The 19423-nt window shown below is 52.6% G+C and overlaps 1 protein-coding gene across 1 annotated transcript in view; it reads left to right on the top strand.

The window, feature by feature from the left end:
• The window catches only part of PCSK6 (proprotein convertase subtilisin/kexin type 6), a 44584-nt gene that overhangs the window by 8216 nt on the left and 16945 nt on the right, over window positions 1-19423 (top strand). The window contains exons 3-8 of the mRNA XM_061447475.1: window positions 8790-8900; window positions 9426-9569; window positions 10137-10213; window positions 10791-10879; window positions 14113-14285; window positions 17869-18081. Coding sequence (XP_061303459.1) covers window positions 8790-8900; window positions 9426-9569; window positions 10137-10213; window positions 10791-10879; window positions 14113-14285; window positions 17869-18081 — 807 coding nt within the window. The remainder of the gene's footprint in view (window positions 1-8789; window positions 8901-9425; window positions 9570-10136; window positions 10214-10790; window positions 10880-14112; window positions 14286-17868; window positions 18082-19423) is intronic.

Here is a 19423-nt window from a genome sequence, read left to right on the forward strand (position 1 = left end):
GCAGGGAGTTCTGAGCTTTTCCCCTCCCTGGAGGGGTGATGGAAGCCGATCCCAGTCTCCCAAGCTCCAGGAGCTGTTGCAGGGATGCCTCGGGCTCCTTCCCGCTCACCCTTTGTCTCCACACCCCAACCGCATGGATTTAGCAAATCCCCCTTGAAATCACTGCCATTGAAATGCTGATTTCTCTGTGTCCACACAAGAGTTCTCCATCGACTCCTGGGGTCGATCAGGAGCCTTTTGAAGATGAAGGTATCCCCATGAAGCAGCGCAGCTCCTGGCAAAGCCCTGTGCAATCCCGTAATCATCCCTGCATCCAGCAAAGCCACAGGGAAAGGCGATAGCTGCGGCTTTTGGCCAGCGAGACCCATGGTACCACTGCCAAGGAGTGCTGCTTTAAGGAGAGAAGCTGGGTATTTGGGCCATATCCTCTGTTTAACATTTAGGGGTATTTTTAACTAGACCATGAAGTTGTATTTTTGCTTCCAATGCTTGAATTCCTCCTTGTAAAGCGAAGCAGCATGCTGCAGGCAGCCTGGAAACTCATTTTCCTAGGAAATAGAGATATTTCTTCCTTTCAACTTTTTTTTTTTTGCTTTAAAAATGTGTGTTTAAATCCCAGGCTCTAGGCTGGAAGCTGTCAGCTTCCTGATAGGCACAAGCTCCCCATCCACCTCCATCCAAGCAGCGAGCCGTAAACCATGCAAGAGGAACGCGGTTCAGCCGCTGCTTTTACATAAACGAGCCCAACAAAAACTTGCCTTTTGGTTTTTTATTCTTTTCCTTACAAACTCCTGCTCGCAGGAATAGAAAAGTCTCCACGAGCAGCTCTGCTGTTCCCAAAAGGGACTGAGATGCTGGGAAGAAAGCGTTTGGGGAGGCGGGATGTGCTGCAGAGCCATCCGGGCTCATTGCCCGCTGCTTCCTTCTCTCTCCACCATAAGGATGTGTAAGGATTTGGTCTATGAATTGGGTTTATAACCTGGGTTTGGGTTTCATCTCCATCCTGAAGGCAGGAGAGTGGGCAGTGACGGGCCTGGGGAGGGAATGCTCAACAAGGACAGGATGTGGTTGCTCCTAAACCGGCACCATAGGCAGCTCCCAGCCAAACCAACCCTGGTGTTTCCCAATCCTGGCCTTTTCTGGCCCATTTCCCATTTGATGTCTTTGCATGTCATGCCCCGCTGCAATGCAAACACATGTCAGAGCGGCCAGCCCCAAGGCCACCTCGCCCTCAGCTGGTGCCAGAAATGCCTCTCTGGAGCTGGCCGCATCCCCTGGGAGCTGCCGTGGCCTGTGGTCAGCCCGTGGATTTGGGAAGCACGGGTTGTGCTTGGGTAACTTCCCCCCCCCAGTTACATTGCTCTATCAGGAGGAGCTTGAAGGATGAGCAGCCCTGGAGCTGGGTGGTGAAGTGTTGGGGCTGAGCTGCTCCTGGTGCCTCCTGGCCAGGTGTCCTGGGTTCAGCAGTAGCAGTCATGTTTTTTTTCCTTTGTGTTAACTGGTGCAGTGCTGTGTTTTGACTTCTAGACTTTTGAAGAACAGCGTTGGTGAAGCCGATGTTTTCGGTTGTTGCTAAGTGATGTTTACCCTGACCAAGGACTTTGTGAGGCTCATGCTCTGCCAGGGAGGAGGGGAGGCTGTGAGGAAGCAGAGACGGGGCGCCTGACCCGGGCTAGCCGGGGAGGTATTCCATACCACAGCACGTCATGCCCGGGGTGGGGGGTAACTGGGAGTTGCCCGGAAGGACACGGGCTTCCGGGTGGAACTCGTTTTCTTGGCCGGTGGTATCGTATTCTCTTCCCTTGTTATTTTCCCTTATCATTGTTTTAGCTGATAGTAGCGGTGGTGATTTGTTGCTGGACTGTTCTTGTCTCAACCCGTAGGAGTTGCACTCTCTCGATCCTCCTCCCCGTTCCTCCGGGAGCGGGGAAGGGGAGAGCCCCGGTGCAGGGAGGGGGGGGGAGACGAACACGGACCTTGATTGTTGTCAGCTTGGCACCACTCACTGGGAGTGAGTGAACAAGTTACCTGACTGGGTTTAAACCACGACAGTTCTTTTTGGCGCCCAACGTGGGGCACGAGGGGTTGAGATAAGAACAGATCTGACTGGATTGATAGTCACTCGTCACAATGCTGATTTATTGGCTCTCAAGGTTTTTCCTCTTGATCTCACAGTTTCAGTATACCATATCTTACGTCCATCCGGTATTGGCTGTATTAGTGTTTTTCAAGTGTGGGGCTTGGGCTAAGGTTTTTATCCCATTGTACTTTATGGTAATGACTTGTAATACAATAGAATCATTGATCATGAAACTGATCTGGTTTATGTTCCCAGTGTGGTCACCACCTTTATACTTTGGGAGGTATATGATGGAGGTGCTTAGCAATTACACATCTTTTTTCTCCTTCTCAGGTGCTCAACCTGTGAAGGAGACATCCTTTTACCCTCCTAGTCGTCCCCCCAGACCATTTACATTTGAGAGTTTTGAATTTTTTAAATGGCCTTTTAATGCTCTTGAGACTTGTTTGCTGATGGTGATGGGAATCACCATGCTAACACGCATACAGAGTGTGTTTTGCCCACTACTGATTTCAAGAGTTAAGCAGATTCAGGTTTGGGTCTTGTCTGGGGTCAAACGACGATGTAGGAGGACCGAGAGATTTTCCCAGAGGCTGGACAGCCATGAGTGGCAGGGTGTGTGGGATAGTATGGGCAAGTATCTAGGTCAGTGGGCCCCTCCAGTATTTTGGAATTTCACTACCGAACAACTGCAAAATCCAGAAGAATTAGTAAAACACTTAAATGAGGTGTGTGGTCATTCTGGCCATACCAGAGATGGACAAATCACGGCAACGTGCTGGGGCTTGGCCTATGCTTACAGGGCCTTGTTCAACACTATTCAGCACCTTCAAAAGGAAAAGAATGTCGGCGGATTTGAGGGCAAAGTGACAGTCGCTACTCAAACTTTGGCTGCAATGAACTGCGCAGCTACCCCAGTGGCAAGTACAGCAGCTGCTCAAACTTCAACTGCAACAGACAGCGCGGTTACCCCAGCTCCAAGCACGGTAGCTACACCACCCCCAGCAACAAGTACAGTCGCTACTCAAACCACAGTGATAATCACTGCAGCCAAACCAGAGGACCAATTCGTACCAATATCAGTTGCCCCTGTACGCAAGAGAACAAGCAAAAAGGAGGCAAAAAGGGTGAAGCGAGATGAAGAACCAATGAATTCACCACCCGGTCCAGAATCTGATCAGGAGTCATCCTCACATGACGAAGAAGAAGAAGAAGTAACTTCTCGACCTCGGACCTCAACCGAGCTGCGGAATATGCGAAAAGATTTTACCCGTCAACCAGGGGAGCACATCATCACCTGGTTACTCCGATGCTGGGACAATGGGGCCGATGGTCACGAACTAGAAGGTACAGAAGCCAAGCAGCTGGGATCACTTGCTAGAGAAGGGGGAATTGACAAAGCAATTGCAAGAGAGAAAAAGTCCCTCAGCCTTTGGAGGAGGCTCTTGGCAGCTGTGAAAGAAAGGTTTCCGTACAAGGACGATGTTACGAGTCGTTCGGCCAAGTGGACTACTATAGACAAAGGCATCCAGTCTCTGAGGGAATCGGCCATCGTAGAGATGATCTATCACATCAAGCCGAATAACGGGGATACACCTATAGATCCAGATGAAGTTGAATGTACACGACCCATGTGGCGAAAACTTACACGGAATGCACCGTCATCATATGCCCATTCATTGGCAACAGTGACCTGGAATGACATAGTACCACTAACAGTGGATGAAATGGTTCATAAACTCCGAGAGTTCGAAGACAATCTCACTCCTTCCATCATCTCAGCTGTGAAAAAACTGTCCCAGGACCTCGACAAATTGAGGGACGATGTATCTGATTTATCCAGCTCCTCACGTGTACCAACACGCGTCTCAGCTATTAACAAAAGACGTCCTATTGTTCAAGAGAGGAGATACAGAAGGTATACGCCACGGGGTACCCTATGGTTTTACCTGCTGGATCACGGAGAAGACATGACAAAGTGGGATGGAAAACCTACTTCAGCTTTGGAGGAACGGGTGAGTGAACTGAAGAGGGGAGCAAGGGCCAAGACTGATCGTCCCATGAGAGCTACGGCTTCAGTCTCTGGTGAGCAGTTTCCCAGATGGAGTGGAAGAGCTGATTTTACTCCAGCTCCTGTGATAACGAAGAATAATCCCTTTCAACACGACTTAAGTGTCCAATGCTGTGACGACCATTAGAGGGGCCCTGCCTCCAGCCAGGTGGAGGTAGGGGACAATCGGATTTACTGGACTGTGTGGATCAGATGGCCTGGCACATCAGTCCCACAGAAGTATAAGGCTCTAGTAGATACCGGTGCACAGTGTACCCTGATGCCATCAAGCTGTCAAGGGGTGGAACCCATCTATATTTCTGGAGTAACAGGAGGATCCCAAGAGTTGACTGTGCTGGAGGCTGAAATCAGCCTGACTGGGAGGGAGTGGCAAAAGCACCCTATTGTGACTGGTCCAGAGGCTCCATGCATCCTCGGCATAGACTACCTCAAGAGAGGGTACTTCAAAGACCCAAAAGGGTACCGGTGGGCTTTTGGTATTGCTGCTTTGGAGACTGAGGAAATTGAGCAGCTGTCCACCTTGCCTGGTCTCTCAGAAGATCCCTCTGCTGTGGGGTTGCTGAAAGTTGAAGAACAACAAGTGCCAATTGCGACCACAACAGTGCACCGGCGGCAATATCGCACCAACCGAGACTCCCTGATTCCCATCCATCAGCTGATCCGTAGACTGGAGAGTCAGGGGGTGATCAGCAGGACCCGCTCACCCTTCAATAGCCCCATATGGCCAGTGCGAAAGTCTAATGGAGAATGGAGACTAACAGTAGACTATCGTGGCCTGAATGAAGTCACACCACCATTGAGTGCTGCCGTACCGGACATGCTAGAACTTCAGTATGAACTAGAGTCAAAAGCAGCCAAGTGGTATGCCACGATTGATATTGCCAATGCATTTTTCTCCATTCCTTTGGCAGCAGAGTGCAGGCCCCAGTTTGCTTTTACTTGGAGGGGTGTCCAGTTCACTTGGAACCGACTGCCCCAGGGGTGGAAACACAGCCCTACCATTTGCCATGGACTGATCCAGACTGCACTGGAACAGGGGCAAGCTCCAGAACACCTGCAATACATTGATGACATTATTGTGTGGGGCGATACAGCGGAAGAAGTCTTTGAGAAAGGGAGGAAAATAATCCAAATCCTGCTGAAAGCCGGTTTTGCCATAAAACGGAGTAAGGTCAAGGGACCTGCACAGGAGATTCAATTTTTGGGAATAAAATGGCAAGATGGACGTAGACAGATCCCCACAGATGTGATCAACAAGATAACAGCAATGTCTCCACCAACTAATAAGAAAGAAACGCAAGCTTTCTTGGGTGCAGTGGGGTTCTGGAGAATGCACATCCCAAATTACAGTTCGATTGTAAGCCCTCTCTATCATGTGACCCGGAAGAAGAATGATTTTAAATGGGGCCCTGAGCAGCAACAAGCCTTTGAGCAAATTAAACGCGAGATAGTTCATGCAGTAGCCCTTGGACCAGTCCGAACCGGACCAGATGTAAAAAATGTGCTGTACACTGCAGCTGGGGAGAACGGTCCTACCTGGAGCCTCTGGCAGAAAGCTCCAGGGGAGACTCGAGGTCGACCCCTCGGCTTTTGGAGTCGGGGATACAAAGGATCTGAGGCCAGCTATACCCCAACTGAGAAAGAGATACTGGCAGCCTATGAAGGGGTTCGAGCTGCTTCGGAAGTGATTGGCACTGAAGCACAGCTCCTCCTGGCACCCCGGCTGCCCGTGCTGGGCTGGATGTTCAAAGGCAGGGTCTCCTCTACACATCATGCAACTGATGCTACATGGAGTAAATGGGCTGCACTAATTACACAACGAACTCGAATAGGAAATCCCAGTCGTCCAGGCATTCTAGAAGTCATCATGGACTGGCCAGAGGGCAAAGATTTCGGAATGTCACCAGAGGAGGAGGTGGTGCGTGCTGAAGAGGCCCCACCATATAATAAACTGTCAGAAAGTGAAAAGCAGTATGCCTTGTTTACTGATGGCTCTTGCCGTATTGTGGGAAAGCATCGGAGATGGAAGGCAGCTGTATGGAGTCCTGGACGACAAGTTGCAGAAACTGCTGAAGGAGAGGGTGAATCGAGTCAATTTGCCGAGGTGAAAGCCATCCAGCTGGCCCTGGACATTGCTGAACGAGAAAAGTGGCCAGTACTTTATCTCTATACTGACTCATGGATGGTGGCAAATGCCCTGTGGGGGTGGTTGAAGCAATGGAAGCAGAGCAACTGGCAACGCAGAGGTAAACCCATCTGGGCTGCTGCACTGTGGAAAGATATTGCTGCCCGGGTGCAGAATCTGGTGGTGAAGGTACGTCATGTAGATGCCCATGTACCCAAGAGTCGGGCCACTGAGGAACACCAGAACAACCAACAAGTGGATAAAGCGGCTAAGATTGAAGTGGCTCAGATGGACTTAGATTGGCAACATAAAGGTGAATTATTTTTGGCCCGGTGGGCCCATGACACTTCAGGCCATCAGGGCAGAGATGCAACATATAGATGGGCCCGTGACCGAGGGGTGGACTTAACAATGGACACTATTGCCCAGGTTATTCATGAGTGTGAAACATGTGCTGCAATTAAACAAGCCAAGCGGTTAAAGCCTCTTTGGTATGGAGGACGATGGTTGAAGTATAAATATGGGGAGGCCTGGCAGATTGACTATATCACACTGCCACCAACCCGCCAAGGCAAGCGCCATGTGCTTACCATGGTGGAAGCAACCACCGGGTGGCTGGAAACATACGCTGTGCCCCATGCCACTGCCCGGAACACCATCCTGGGCCTTGAGAAACAGATTTTGTGGCGACACGGCACCCCAGAGAGAATTGAGTCAGACAATGGGACTCATTTCCGGAATAACCTTATAGATATTTGGGCCAAAGAGCATGGCATTGAGTGGGTATATCACATCCCCTACCATGCACCAGCCTCTGGGAAAATCGAACGGTACAATGGGCTGTTAAAAACTACACTGAGAGCGATGGGTGGGGGAACTTTCAAGCATTGGGATACACATTTACCAAAGGCCACCTGGTTGGTCAACACCAGAGGATCTGCCAACAGGGCCGGCCCAGCCCAGTCAGAACTTTTACATATTGTAGAGGGGGACAGAGTTCCCGTGGTGCATATGAAGAATTTGCTGGGGAAGACAGTCTGGGTTATTCCTGCTTCAGGTAAAGGCAAACCCACTCGTGGGATTGCTTTTGCTCAGGGATCTGGATATACTTGGTGGGTAATGCGGGAAGATGGGGAAGTCCGATGTATACCTCAAGGGGATTTGATATTAGGGGAAAACAGCCAGTGAACTCAATTGTATGCTGTTGCCTGCTGTGTAATGCTTTTATAGCCCATCAACTAGATGTCTCCAGGTCACCAGCGACTGGCCCTGACTTCCCTCCAGCCATCATCCCAACAGAGAATGAACTTGGAACATCATGGACCGAATGGACTCGGCAGCATTATAGGGATTGGTCCATGCACTAAGAAAATGATTTTTTTTTCCTCTTGGTCTGTATGTATATGGATGTATATATGTGGGAGAGCGATGGTGTATTGAAAATGTGGGATCTGAGCACGACGTGAATGGTATGGAATAAGGGGTGGATAATGTCCTGGGTTCAGCAGTAGCAGTCATGTTTTTTTTTCTTTGTGTTAACTGGTGCAGTGCTGTGTTTTGACTTCTAGACTTTTGAAGAACAGCGTTGGTGAAGCCGATGTTTTCGGTTGTTGCTAAGTGATGTTTACCCTGACCAAGGACTTTGTGAGGCTCATGCTCTGCCAGGGAGGAGGGGAGGCTGTGAGGAAGCAGAGACGGGGCGCCTGACCCGGGCTAGCCGGGGAGGTATTCCATACCACAGCACGTCATGCCCGGGGTGGGGGGTAACTGGGAGTTGCCCGGAAGGACACGGGCTTCCGGGTGGAACTCGTTTTCTTGGCCGGTGGTATCGTATTCTCTTCCCTTGTTATTTTCCCTTATCATTGTTTTAGCTGATAGTAGCGGTGGTGATTTGTTGCTGGACTGTTCTTGTCTCAACCCGTAGGAGTTGCACTCTCTCGATCCTCCTCCCCGTTCCTCCGGGAGCGGGGAAGGGGAGAGCCCCGGTGCAGGGAGGGGGGGGGAGACGAACACGGACCTTGATTGTTGTCAGCTTGGCACCACTCACTGGGAGTGAGTGAACAAGTTACCTGACTGGGTTTAAACCACGACACCAGGGAAGGAAGGATCAGCCCCAAAATCAAGCCAAGCACCCAAGTGTTCCCCAGCACTTTGAGTAACCACTGAAGCATGTGGTTTGACTTCAGTGTGTGCTTCAGTGCTCTAAGCCAGGGTGGGGGTTCAGGCATGTGCTTGGAGGGGACATTGTTTATGCTCAAGGGTTTTGCTGCACTGGGAGAGGAATCTGGTCCCTGGCTCAGAGACCACAAAGAGCTGAGCTTGCCCTGTCCATCTCCCATCCATCCTTTCTGTCCCCAAAGGAGCTGCTGTCTCTGCAACCAACTCTAGCCAAGGAGACGGGGGTTTGCTGGAGCGTGGGGTGATGCTGGGATGGGTCCAGGCTGTGATGCGCGCTGCTCCTGCATCCCTCATCCCATTCAGTGGGTGATGCTGACCCACGTCTCTGCTTGCAGGTGGACTGGCTGCAGCAGCAGGAGGTGAAGCGGCGGGTGAAGAGGCAGGTCCGAGGCGAGCCGCCTGCCTTGCCCTTCAATGACCCGGTGTGGCCCAACATGTGGTACCTGGTGGGTATCAGTCTTTACTGAAACACCCTAATGTCAGCAAATGTGCTTGGCAGCAGGGTTTTCAAATGGGAAATTAATACATGGAGGAGTCCAGTTTGAAGGGCTTCACCATCATTGGCAGCCCCTTGCTATGATCTGCACAGCAGAGGCTTGGGAGCCCAAGAGCTGCAATCGTCTATTTGCAATATCATTTTTCTCCTGCCTGCTTCATCGATCTGTGTTTGACGGGGAAATTCATTGCAAATAAAGCACAGGAAGGAAAAGAGCACTTCAAAACCAAAGAGCCCACGGTCGGTGAAATGGAAGAGGAAAACAATAATAGGGGAGATAGCATTGCCTGGATTAACTGCTGCCGGATGGCTTTGATCAGTGGAGTAAAGTTGCAACAAATCTACAAGTTATATGGCAGGGGATGGGATGTAAATGTACTTTCTGGTTGATTAAATGGGCTCCCAGCCCGGCTGCTGGCTGGGATGGGCAGAAAGAGGGACGCAGCCCTCCTGCAGCTGTGCTTTCCCCCTGTAGCACTGCGGCGATAAAGGCGGCCGCTGCAGGTCGGAGATGAACGTCCTGGCAGCCTGGCAGAGGGGCTACACCGGCAAGAACGTGGTGGTCACCATCCTCGATGACGGCATAGAGAGGAACCACCCCGACCTCCTGCAGAACTATGTGAGCCGGGGCTGGGTGTGCTGGGGATGGATGGGCCGGGCATGCACTGAATTGATTTATGGAGCGCTGCTGCTGTGTATAAACACAGCTCAATTCCGTGCACTGGCAGGTCGGGAGAAAGGGGAATTTAGAACGTGCACAAGATGTTTTTAAGAAGGAAACGAGGGTTTTAGACAAGAAGGTTTGGGGAAACTCCCTTTGCAGCTGTCTGGGAAGCGGCCGCCTCCCTCCGGCTCGCCAAGGCAGAGCCAAAAACACGTGTGAATCCTCTCAGCCCCAGCTCAAATGGCTGTGAGGGGGATGTGGAGTGGTCTTGGACCCAGCAGGGGTTGGGGTTTGGAGGGGCTGTTCCTCAGGTAGTGGGATGTTTCCCTTGGGAAACACTTAGGGCTGCAGCCCAAAGTTATTTATCCTGAGTAGCTAAGGGGGAAATGGCACTTTCTGCCCTGCTCAGCTCTGTTGACCGCCACACTGGCTATGGGTGAAGCAGGGCTGTGCTGAGGCTGAGGCCACTTTATCCCATGCTGTGTTGGTAAGTCAAATCTAATGGTGACAACATGTTTTTAGGACCCTCTTGCAAGCTACGATGTCAATGGGAATGACCACGACCCGACTCCGCGCTACGATGCCAGCAATGAGAATAAGTAGGTGATGCTAATCGCCATGGAGCTGGTGTCTGCATGGCAGGGGTGTGCGGGGCTCCCCGGGGCTGGGGGTCCCCAATGGGGTGTCTTCCAGGTCCATGGCCTCGCCCCATCCCCAGCACTGCAGAGGATGCTGCGTTACGGGCTTTGCAGTCATTGCATTTAATGCGATTCCAGCCTGTGGCAACCGCACCAATTGCTAATGAACCCTTGAGCCACCAAATGACAGCACCAGGAGGGTTCCTTGCTGTGGTCAGGGATTAAACCATGTGAGTTGGGCTGGGTGGCAAATATCAAAGCTGGGATTCACTTCCTGGGCTTCAGTTAAAGCGGGATGGGCACCTGGTGGCGTGTGCGGAAGGGAAATGGGAATACAAAGAGCAAATCGCATTTAGGTGCAAAAAACAAACAGCAAATAGCTTCCTGCATTAGCTTCCTCCATCCTAACCCTTGGTTTTGGATGAGGGCTCTCAGCTCTCGGGGCACTTTCTTCCCTGGCATCTTTGGGGCTGGATGGGAGGTGTTTGGAGGGATCCCTTGCCATGGGACATCAGCTCATGAGGGTTTCTCATTGCAGACATGGCACTCGCTGTGCAGGGGAGGTGGCGGCAGCAGCGAACAACTCCTACTGCATCGTGGGCATCGCCTACAACGCGCGCATCGGAGGTGAGGCTGGCGCCTGCCCGCAGCTCCCCTGCCCTCCGGTGGGACCACGGCCACCCTGGCTGTGGCAATGGGCTCCTGGGAGGGTGGTGGGATGCTGTTCCCCCAAGCATAGCCAGGAGAGAGTCTTCTTGGTGCCCTGGCTGCAGGGAGCTCCAGGGGGACTGGGGGAGGATGGGTGATACGGGATGCAGGAGACCGCAGCTTCGTGTGTTTTGGGGTGGAAACCTTCTGCTTGGGCTGCATCCTTGCCATTAAGATGCACATGGATTGAGGATGTGGTGGTTTTACCCCACAAGTCCATGGCTGCTCTGGGGAGGGTTGTCTTTGGGGTAGCCTCATTTGCTATGGTCGGTGGTGCTGGTTTAGCTTCAGAGCTGAAATTGGTTGGTTGGGAGGTTAAATGTCTGCAGAGGAGCCGCTCAGATGCGGGGGTCTGGGGGGACCCCCAAAACACCTTTATGGGTAAAACACCAAGGAGGTGGGGGGCCAGAGCTTTGTGGAATAGGGGGACCTTTCATGGTCCCTCAAATAACATGATGTGCAGGAAGCAAATGAATGTTTATCACCAAACTGGATGGTAATTAGCACCATCAGAGCTCATTTGCATCAGCCCATCTGTTTTGGAGGCTGGTTTGAGCTGGTACAGCACCCATCAGGGAGATGGGGGTGTCAGGGGTTGGGAGTGCTGTGTCCCATCATATAGGGTACAAACGCCTGGAGCTGGGTCATCACTGGGGGCTTTAGCCCCATCGCAGGCATGGGTGGAATAGGAGAGGGGCTTTTACTGCAACCTCTGCCACCAGTGCTGGGAGAAGTCTCTGTTGGGAACATGGACTGAAGAGCACGTGGGAGGATTCAGAGCTCAATTCCTTCTCTTGGCTTTGTTAGGGTTGTGTCTGCACAGCAGCAATGTACAAAGGGAGTCCTGCTCCTGGCCAAGCACCGTCAATAGTTCCCTGTGCTGGGAAAATCCCCTGAGGGAAGAAATAACCCTGGGGGGGGGATGATAGGGGAATGGTAGAGGCTATAAATGCTGTGGCACATCATCCCATCCCATCTCACCCCATCCCATCCCACCCCACCCCATCACATCCCATCCCAGCTCATCTCTATGTAGGATGGCTTCTTGCCTCTCAAAAACCATCTCCAAGCACACATCAAGCAGCAGCAGAGCAAGGCAAAGCTCTCAGCGGCGTCTAAGGCAGATCTGCATCCTGCAGGATCAGACCATTGCCTTCGTGCTCCTTTTCAAGCCCATTTCTCTGCAGCAGCCCTGGAGATGAGCATCACTTGTTGGCTTTATAACGACTTATGGGTCTCGTTTTAATTCGCTTCCTCTACCGAGTGCTTGGGGGTGTGCTGGGGAGGTGCTGAGCGAGACAAGGCACATGGCCCAGGGCTGTGGGCTTCCCACAGCGTGACCAGGCAAAGGGGAAGAATAACGTCTGTAGCCGCTCTCAAGCCCAGGATCGTGGAGGGAAATACGCTATAGCTGCAGTGAGAGTGATTTTAGATGGATCACGCAAATAAAGCAGCGATTAATGAGCACAACGTGTTGGGGAAGCCTATTTGTCACCCTCTGAGAGCTACCACCTCATTTCACCGGCTGCTCTTCAGCGCTCTTGCGTTGCTTTTCATTTGCTCCGGGCAAAATACATTGCTGCTCAGGAAGCAGAAAGGGCCATTCCTCCTCCTCCTCATTTCCCCTCTCCTTAAATGCATCCTTCAGAGGCTGCTCTTGCTCCCTGCGTGGCAAAGAGTTCAGCTGCTCTGCAGCATCCTTTCCTCCTCCCTCCTGCTTCCATTATCTAACAGGGGGGTTCCAATACCATGGGGGGTTGTCTATGGACTGGCTTTGGTTTGGCTTTGGGTTGATTTTGGGTTGCCTTTGGATTGACTTTGAGCTAGATTTGGGCTGGCTCTGGGCTGGCTTTGGGTTGGCTTTGGGCTACCTTTAGGTTGACTTTGACTTGACTTTGAGCTGGCTTTGGTTTGGCTTTAGGCTGTTTGGGGCTGACTTTGCGCTAAATTTGGGTTGACTCCGAGTTAACTTTGGGCTACCCTTGGGCTGACTTTAAACTGACTTTGGGCTTGCTAGTGAATTCAGCAAGCATGAAAGACCATCCCCGAGCTGGGTTTGCTTGCTGTGCCGCAGCCAAGTGTGGCTCTGACACCAGGCTCAGCTTCTCAGCCCTTCTCCTCATCCTTCCTTGTTAAAATGACAAAGGGAGGAAGTTTCTTGGGAGCTGCTCTGCTCCCTGGTTTTGTATTTCTGAGCTTGTTTTTGGCTGGTAGGGGACAGGGTCGGAAAGAGATATTTGAGTTGACTGGTGTCCAGAGCACAGCTGCAGCTGTAATGACATCTGCCTGCCTTTGTTTGCTTTAAGAGAAGTACATGTGGAAGTGGAAATGCATTTTGATGAACTGGACTCTCCCTGGCTGCAAAGGGCGATGCTGAAACTTCCAGCATCTCTTTTCTTTGAAGGCCCGGGTTTGGGCAGCCCTTTGGGGTACCTGGTACCTTCTGTCTGCTGCATGGAGGTGGAAATGCGGCAGGGAAAGGGTGATGGGGAGTGCAGGGGGTTGTAACCCCCCTATTGCAGCAGTTGGGGTGTGCAGGTGTGGTTATCCCAGGTGGCATCGTCGTCCTGCCATGGATTGGGGTCCTGGATGTGATTTTGGCTGTGTAAGCTTCAGTCTGGGGCTCCTGTAGCGCTTCTCCCCTTCCTGGGCACCGCTGGCATCATTTGGGCAGTGATGGGGTTCAGGGATGTTTACAGTCATGTTCACAGTCATTCCCACTCATGGGAAGCGCCTCCGTCCCGATGTGCCTGAAGCTGGGTGGCTCCGAGCATTAGGAAACACTGTTATCTCCCAGGTAGAGAAACGAGTTCGCTAATTTAAAGCAGAGGGGAAAGGGTTTTAGCGGGTGGATTTTGCCGCTGGGGAGCTCAGCACCGTTCCCACTGCCCGATCCCTGCTGACCGAGGGAAGCAGATTTGATCCCTCCCTCCCCATCCCTTGCCATGAAGCCAGCTACATGGAAAACTTTCCAGAATAGCTCCCCAGCATCCCGCTGCCGGGCTCATCAGCGCGGGGCCGGGGGTTGAAGCTATTCCAGGCGCGCCTGAGCCGTGCGGTTTCCGCCGCCGTTAACAAAGCCCTTTGATTGCAATCCTCGCACTTTCATCCAAGCCATTAAGCCCTAATGTCTGATGTTTTTGTGCTTTTAGGCATTCGTATGTTAGATGGCGATGTAACAGATGTTGTTGAAGCGAAGTCGCTTGGCATCAGACCCGATTACATTGACATTTACAGCGCGAGCTGGGGGCCAGATGATGATGGGAAGACAGTTGATGGACCTGGTCTATTGGCCAAACAGGCTTTTGAGCATGGCATTAAAAAGGTGTGGATCCTGCAGCGCACAGACGCGCTCGCCCTCCTCCTCCTGCCCCACGGGGAATAACACGTGCCTGGGCCACGGCTGGCCTGGGGTCTGGCGCGGGGCCCCCCGAGCCGATGCTAGGGCTGGGGTGGGGGGGGACTCAAATCATCTCTGATGTTCCCTTAGCTTTCCCTGGCTCCGGTGGATTGTGTGGATGAGGGTGGTGACGGCGGGAGGTGCCCGGCGATGGCGCGGCCCCGGGGGGACTCCTCAGTGCAGCCTCCAGGTTGAGTTGCGAAGCTCTGCCGCTGGGCTGAGGAACCCAAAGCGGGTCTTGGGGGGGTGGTTTTGCACCTCTAAATGTGCACCTGGGTGCTGGCATCTCCATCCCCCCTCCTTCACTCTCCCCAGGCTGCCTGTATCCGCTCCCAGGGGTCTCCATCACACCAAGCCTTTCCCTGTTTTCCCACCCAGAACGAGTGGCTGTGTCGTGACTGGGTGGACACGTGGGTCCCATCACAGGGACACAGGAGGAATTCAGGTTATTGCCCCTCAAGCCCTCCAGCGAGAGGCTTCAGCCGCTGTCACATGTGATGGAAGCTGTCGGTCCCCACTGGGGATGCTCCGGCCTTCTCACACCCCTTCTCTTTTTGGGTGCGTTAAAAAATGCTCAATATTGGCTAAAACCATCGGGAAAAGTCCTTTCTTGGCAGCCCAATGGGTGCCGTGGGTAAGCGTTGCAGCAGCTCAGGGCTCTGCAATGGGTGTCCCCAGTGATATTGGGGTTCAGGCTGTGCTTTGAGACCCCCCCTTTTCCCTCCCTGCCTCCCTCCTGCCCCTGCTGCCTCCTCTCGGGCCGGGCAATGCAGCCTGCGTGTTATCTATAAATAGGGTGGAGTGGTTTTCCCACTATTTACTTGATTTCCTGCCGGGGCGGTGAGGCCGAGGAGCCCCTTGAAGTGCCGGGAGTTCACGCCGTGTAAATACGGGGAAAAAAAAAGCTGCTTTTTAAACCTTATTTTTCCATGTGGGAGCAAATGAGCAGCAGCGGGGTCCTTGCCAGGCACAGCCCTGCTGCTCTGGGATGCTTGTTTCTGTCTCCCAAGGGATATCGCGCCCTGTCTCCCCATTGCCAGCCGTGCTTGTGGTACCCACTATTCCCCATGCACAGCTCCTAACTGCCAGCTTCTCCTTAAATGATGAGAAGAGCTGCAGGCAGATATTTAGCAGGCACCTTTAGCCCAAGCGAATGGCTTTAAGCAAGTTATAAATCCTTAAAATTGAGTTTTTAATGGAAACATTAAAATAACCTTTATCTATTAGCAATAGGCTTGCGCTGGGGTAATTTATCTTCTTGTTTCTCGGTCCTCCAGCCACACCTTATTAGTTCCTGAGCTAACGAGGGGATATTTATCCTGGGCTCCCATGGAATGCCGTTGGGCAAACAGCAAAGCCCCGGCAGTGCTGCAGAAGCAGGGAGATGCTGTGCATCCTGCATCCGACTGATGTGCTGCTGGGGTGAGCAGGATCATCCCCAGCCTTGGCCAGGGAGGGGTTCACTGATTTAAATGATGCCCAGATCCAGGTTTTATAGCGGCCAGGAGCCCTTCAGTAGGAAGGTGGCAGATGGAGAAGTTGGATGTTTGGGATCTGCTTGTGGGAATCTTGATAGTTTGTTTGGGAGCAAAGGGGAAGGGTGGTTTTCTCCAGTCCAAGGGAGTTGTATGTAACGTGTGGTGAGTTCTGGCTCCACTGGGAAATGCTGTCAGGCGTTAGGTGTGCATTGCTGTAGTGTCATTTATGTGCCTGTCCGTGTCCTCGTGCAACAGTGCTGGCTCTGAACCCACTTTCTTCCAGTGCAGCCCTGCCCGGGCATCATGGGGACACAGGTTTGGAGTGGGATCAAGCAGCCTTGGCATCTGCGGCTGCGATGCTCTGGGTGTGGGAGGTCTGGGCTCCCTCTCTGATCCCAATTGAAATCGCTGCTATGCCTCTGCCCACCTTCAGCAACCGGTGCCTGGTTTTATTCCTCCAGTTAGTGAGTTAGGAAAGCCGGGTCGGATGCAGCGGGGGTCATCCTCGGAGATGGGTGAATTTTAGCAGTGGAGAGCCAGACAATCACTGCTGTGCCGAGCATGTGGACTGGGATGCTGCCGCCTCTGAGACCCAGGAAACCCTGGAAAGCAGGCCTGGAGGTGCCAGCAGCAGGCTTGGTGGGCTGGCGAGCTGGGTCGAGCTCTCTGTGATGTGGGGCAGGGCAATGGTTCCTGTTGCCATTGCAGTTTTCCTTGCAGAGCTCAGACAGCTCTGTTGACCTCTGGGAGGGAAACACCCTCCCAGTTGGGCTGGGAGGCAGCCCAGATAATGAAAGCTTCCATAAAGTAAGGGAAGAGCCTGACTTAGCCCATGTGTCCAGAGGCAGGGTCAGTTCAGAGCCTCTGCCCCAGGAGGAGGGCGAGACAGGCAATAAACCATCCCCATCCCTCCGGCGCTTAACCCCCCCAGTAAATCCCAGTGGATTCCTGCTGCTCTTTTCCCTTTCTTTCCCCTTGTTTGTGTGGAGGAAGCCACCGCAGAGCAGTGGGAGGGAGATAAACTCCAGATCTGCCCAGGCTAGCGCTGAAATCCCTCCATGGCAGCAGTAGCCGTGGGGAGGATGAGGCTGCTCCACGACCGGTGCTTCCATCGCTTGCCAAGCCCGGCAGCACCATACCCTCCCCGGAGATCCCTGCCTTACGGGGCACGGAAGCAAACCAGCCACTTCATTTCCTGCCCCAAACTCCTTTAGGTCACCAAAAATCCTTCCTTGGGACCATGAATCCCCATGGAGCTGGATTATTCCTGGGTGCCCCGGCAGTGGTTTGGATGGAGGGGTGAGCGGGGTTCACCCCACCGCTGTTGGTTTCACATGGGGCCCCTCATTGGCAGCATGGTTGGTGCTGCCAGGTGGGATTTTCCCTCTGCTCCGGGGAGGTCTGGGTGCCTCCCGCCCCCCCCCAGTTCCCAGTGGGATGCTGCAGCTGTAGCCGGTGGGGACGGCTCCATCAGATGTTCCTGCCAAGTGATGGGGAGGGGAAAAAAGGCTGGGATTTAAAAAGAGGAAAACAAAAGGAACCTGAAAGTGAGACTGGGGGAAGGTTTCTGGTGGGTTAGGTGGGTTCATAAGGGGTTTGTGGGCTTGGGGCAAGGGAGATGTGGGGTTTGGGGGTATCTCTGCCAGTTCCTCTCACAGGGTTATCCCTGTACCCCAGAAAGCACCATGCTGTGTGTTACCATCGGGTCCAGGGGATGTTTTGCCCTGGGAAAACCTATAGAAGATGTCAAAATCCCCATTACCAGAGGCTCTCCCCTCCTCACAGGGCTGTCAAACTGGGGCTGGCTGAGCCGAGGGGCACATTTGTGGGACCCGCTCCAGGGGGCTGAGCACTGGGCAGGATGGGACCCATCCTTCCACCGTAACCAAACCCCATGTCCAGACCCCAAAATCAGGCTTACCAACAGCATCCCAGCGCTGGAGGGGGCTGCCCCCAATCCCCAATGCCACGATGGCCTCTCCTCCTACACAAACCCCTCCTCTCACCTCTTGTCTCTTCTCTCCTTGCAGGGCCGCAGGGGTTTGGGGTCCATTTTTGTCTGGGCATCTGGGAATGGTGGCAGAGAGGGCGATTACTGCTCCTGCGATGGTTACACCAACAGCATCTACACCATCTCCATCAGCAGCACCACTGAGAACGGCTACAAGCCCTGGTACCTGGAGGAGTGCGCGTCCACCCTCGCCACCACCTACAGCAGCGGGGCTTTCTATGAGCGGAAAATAGTAAGTTTCATCCCAATGTTGAGCATTCCCTGGATGTTTTCTGCCTGGCTGGGCTGGATGATGGCTCGCTGTAAGTGCCAGGCTTTGCTCTTAGACCTGCAGTGGGTTTTGCTTGTGGCTTTTCATGGTGGGTCCAATATTGCTGTGGTCCTTGGGAAGTGACTGGGGATGTGGTGTTGTCCCTGGGAAATGGGTGAAAGGACTGGAGGTTTGTGAAAATACCCATGCAAATATCTACCTGTTCCCCAAAGTACTTGGTCACTGCCCCTTGCTTTCAATACAGAAGGGAATTTTGAGGTTTTTTAGTCTGAGAAAGCAAAAAGAGGGAGGATGGAGGCGTTTTGGCAGGGATGTGGAAGCCCCAAACAGGGAGCAGAGAATGTTTGGAGCCCAGGAATTCCCTTGAAAGCATCTGCATGTGTGGATCAGTCTGTTTTCCCTGCTGCCCAGCCTATGTTTGCTCTATCCCAACACATGCTGTGGTCTCCTCACAGCAAGGCCTTTCGCTACTGGCATTCCAGTGCATCATCTGTACCTCAGGCCATAAAACATCACCCACCAGCACAGCACCTCACCAAGCTTGGTGGAGTTTTCCACCCGAATAAGGTTTTTGGCAAAAAACATGTTTTTTTTTTTAACAGGTAAATTGTTTTTTGCTTTGTTTGTGCCCCTAAAAGATTAATTTTCAGCCAGAAAACCAAGGACCATTTTCATGGCACTCGGGAGCATTTGCGTGGCTGAGGCCAGCACCAGTCCAGTGCTGCTGGAGCATTGATGGGCGAAAAAGCACCTTCCAGGGGCACCTTGGGGAGAAGCTGGGAGCTTCTCCATCCTCCAGAAATCACCAGATTAACTCAAAACTCAGGAGGCTTTAGCAAATGTAACTGATGGAGCATCTCTTTGCCCACCTCCTCCCTCTGAGCTTTTGGTACCCGAGCATCACGCTCTGTCCTGAAATGAAAAAGTTGGAAATGGCTTTTTTTCCCCTTTTGCTTCCCATGCAAATGGAAATCCTTGCAAAACACCGGGAGCTGGAGCTTTGGAGTAAAGTGGTAATAAAGTAATATTAAAGTAATATGGCCCAGCGCAATACGCACTCACAGGCACATACCCACAGCTGCTCTGCCCAATTCACTGTTTTATCCATGCCTTTTTCCCCAGCTGATCCACAGCAAAATTGACATTTTTTCCCCATTTTCCAAATAGTTTTTGTACCTTTGAGCAAAGGGAAATGTATTCTCGTGTGCCAAATCTATCTGCAGCCCTTTTTAGGGGGGCTCTACCACCTTGATCCATGCGGGCCATGGCAGGGATTGGGTACCAGCTGGCAGCATCCCAAGCA

The sequence above is a fragment of the Pezoporus flaviventris genome, unplaced genomic scaffold (assembly GCF_033815535.1).
Source record: "Pezoporus flaviventris isolate CSIRO_AGI_PZ_B2104156 unplaced genomic scaffold, CSIRO_AGI_Pfla_v1 ptg000006l, whole genome shotgun sequence".
In the NCBI taxonomy this organism is placed as follows: Eukaryota; Metazoa; Chordata; class Aves; order Psittaciformes; family Psittacidae; genus Pezoporus; species Pezoporus flaviventris.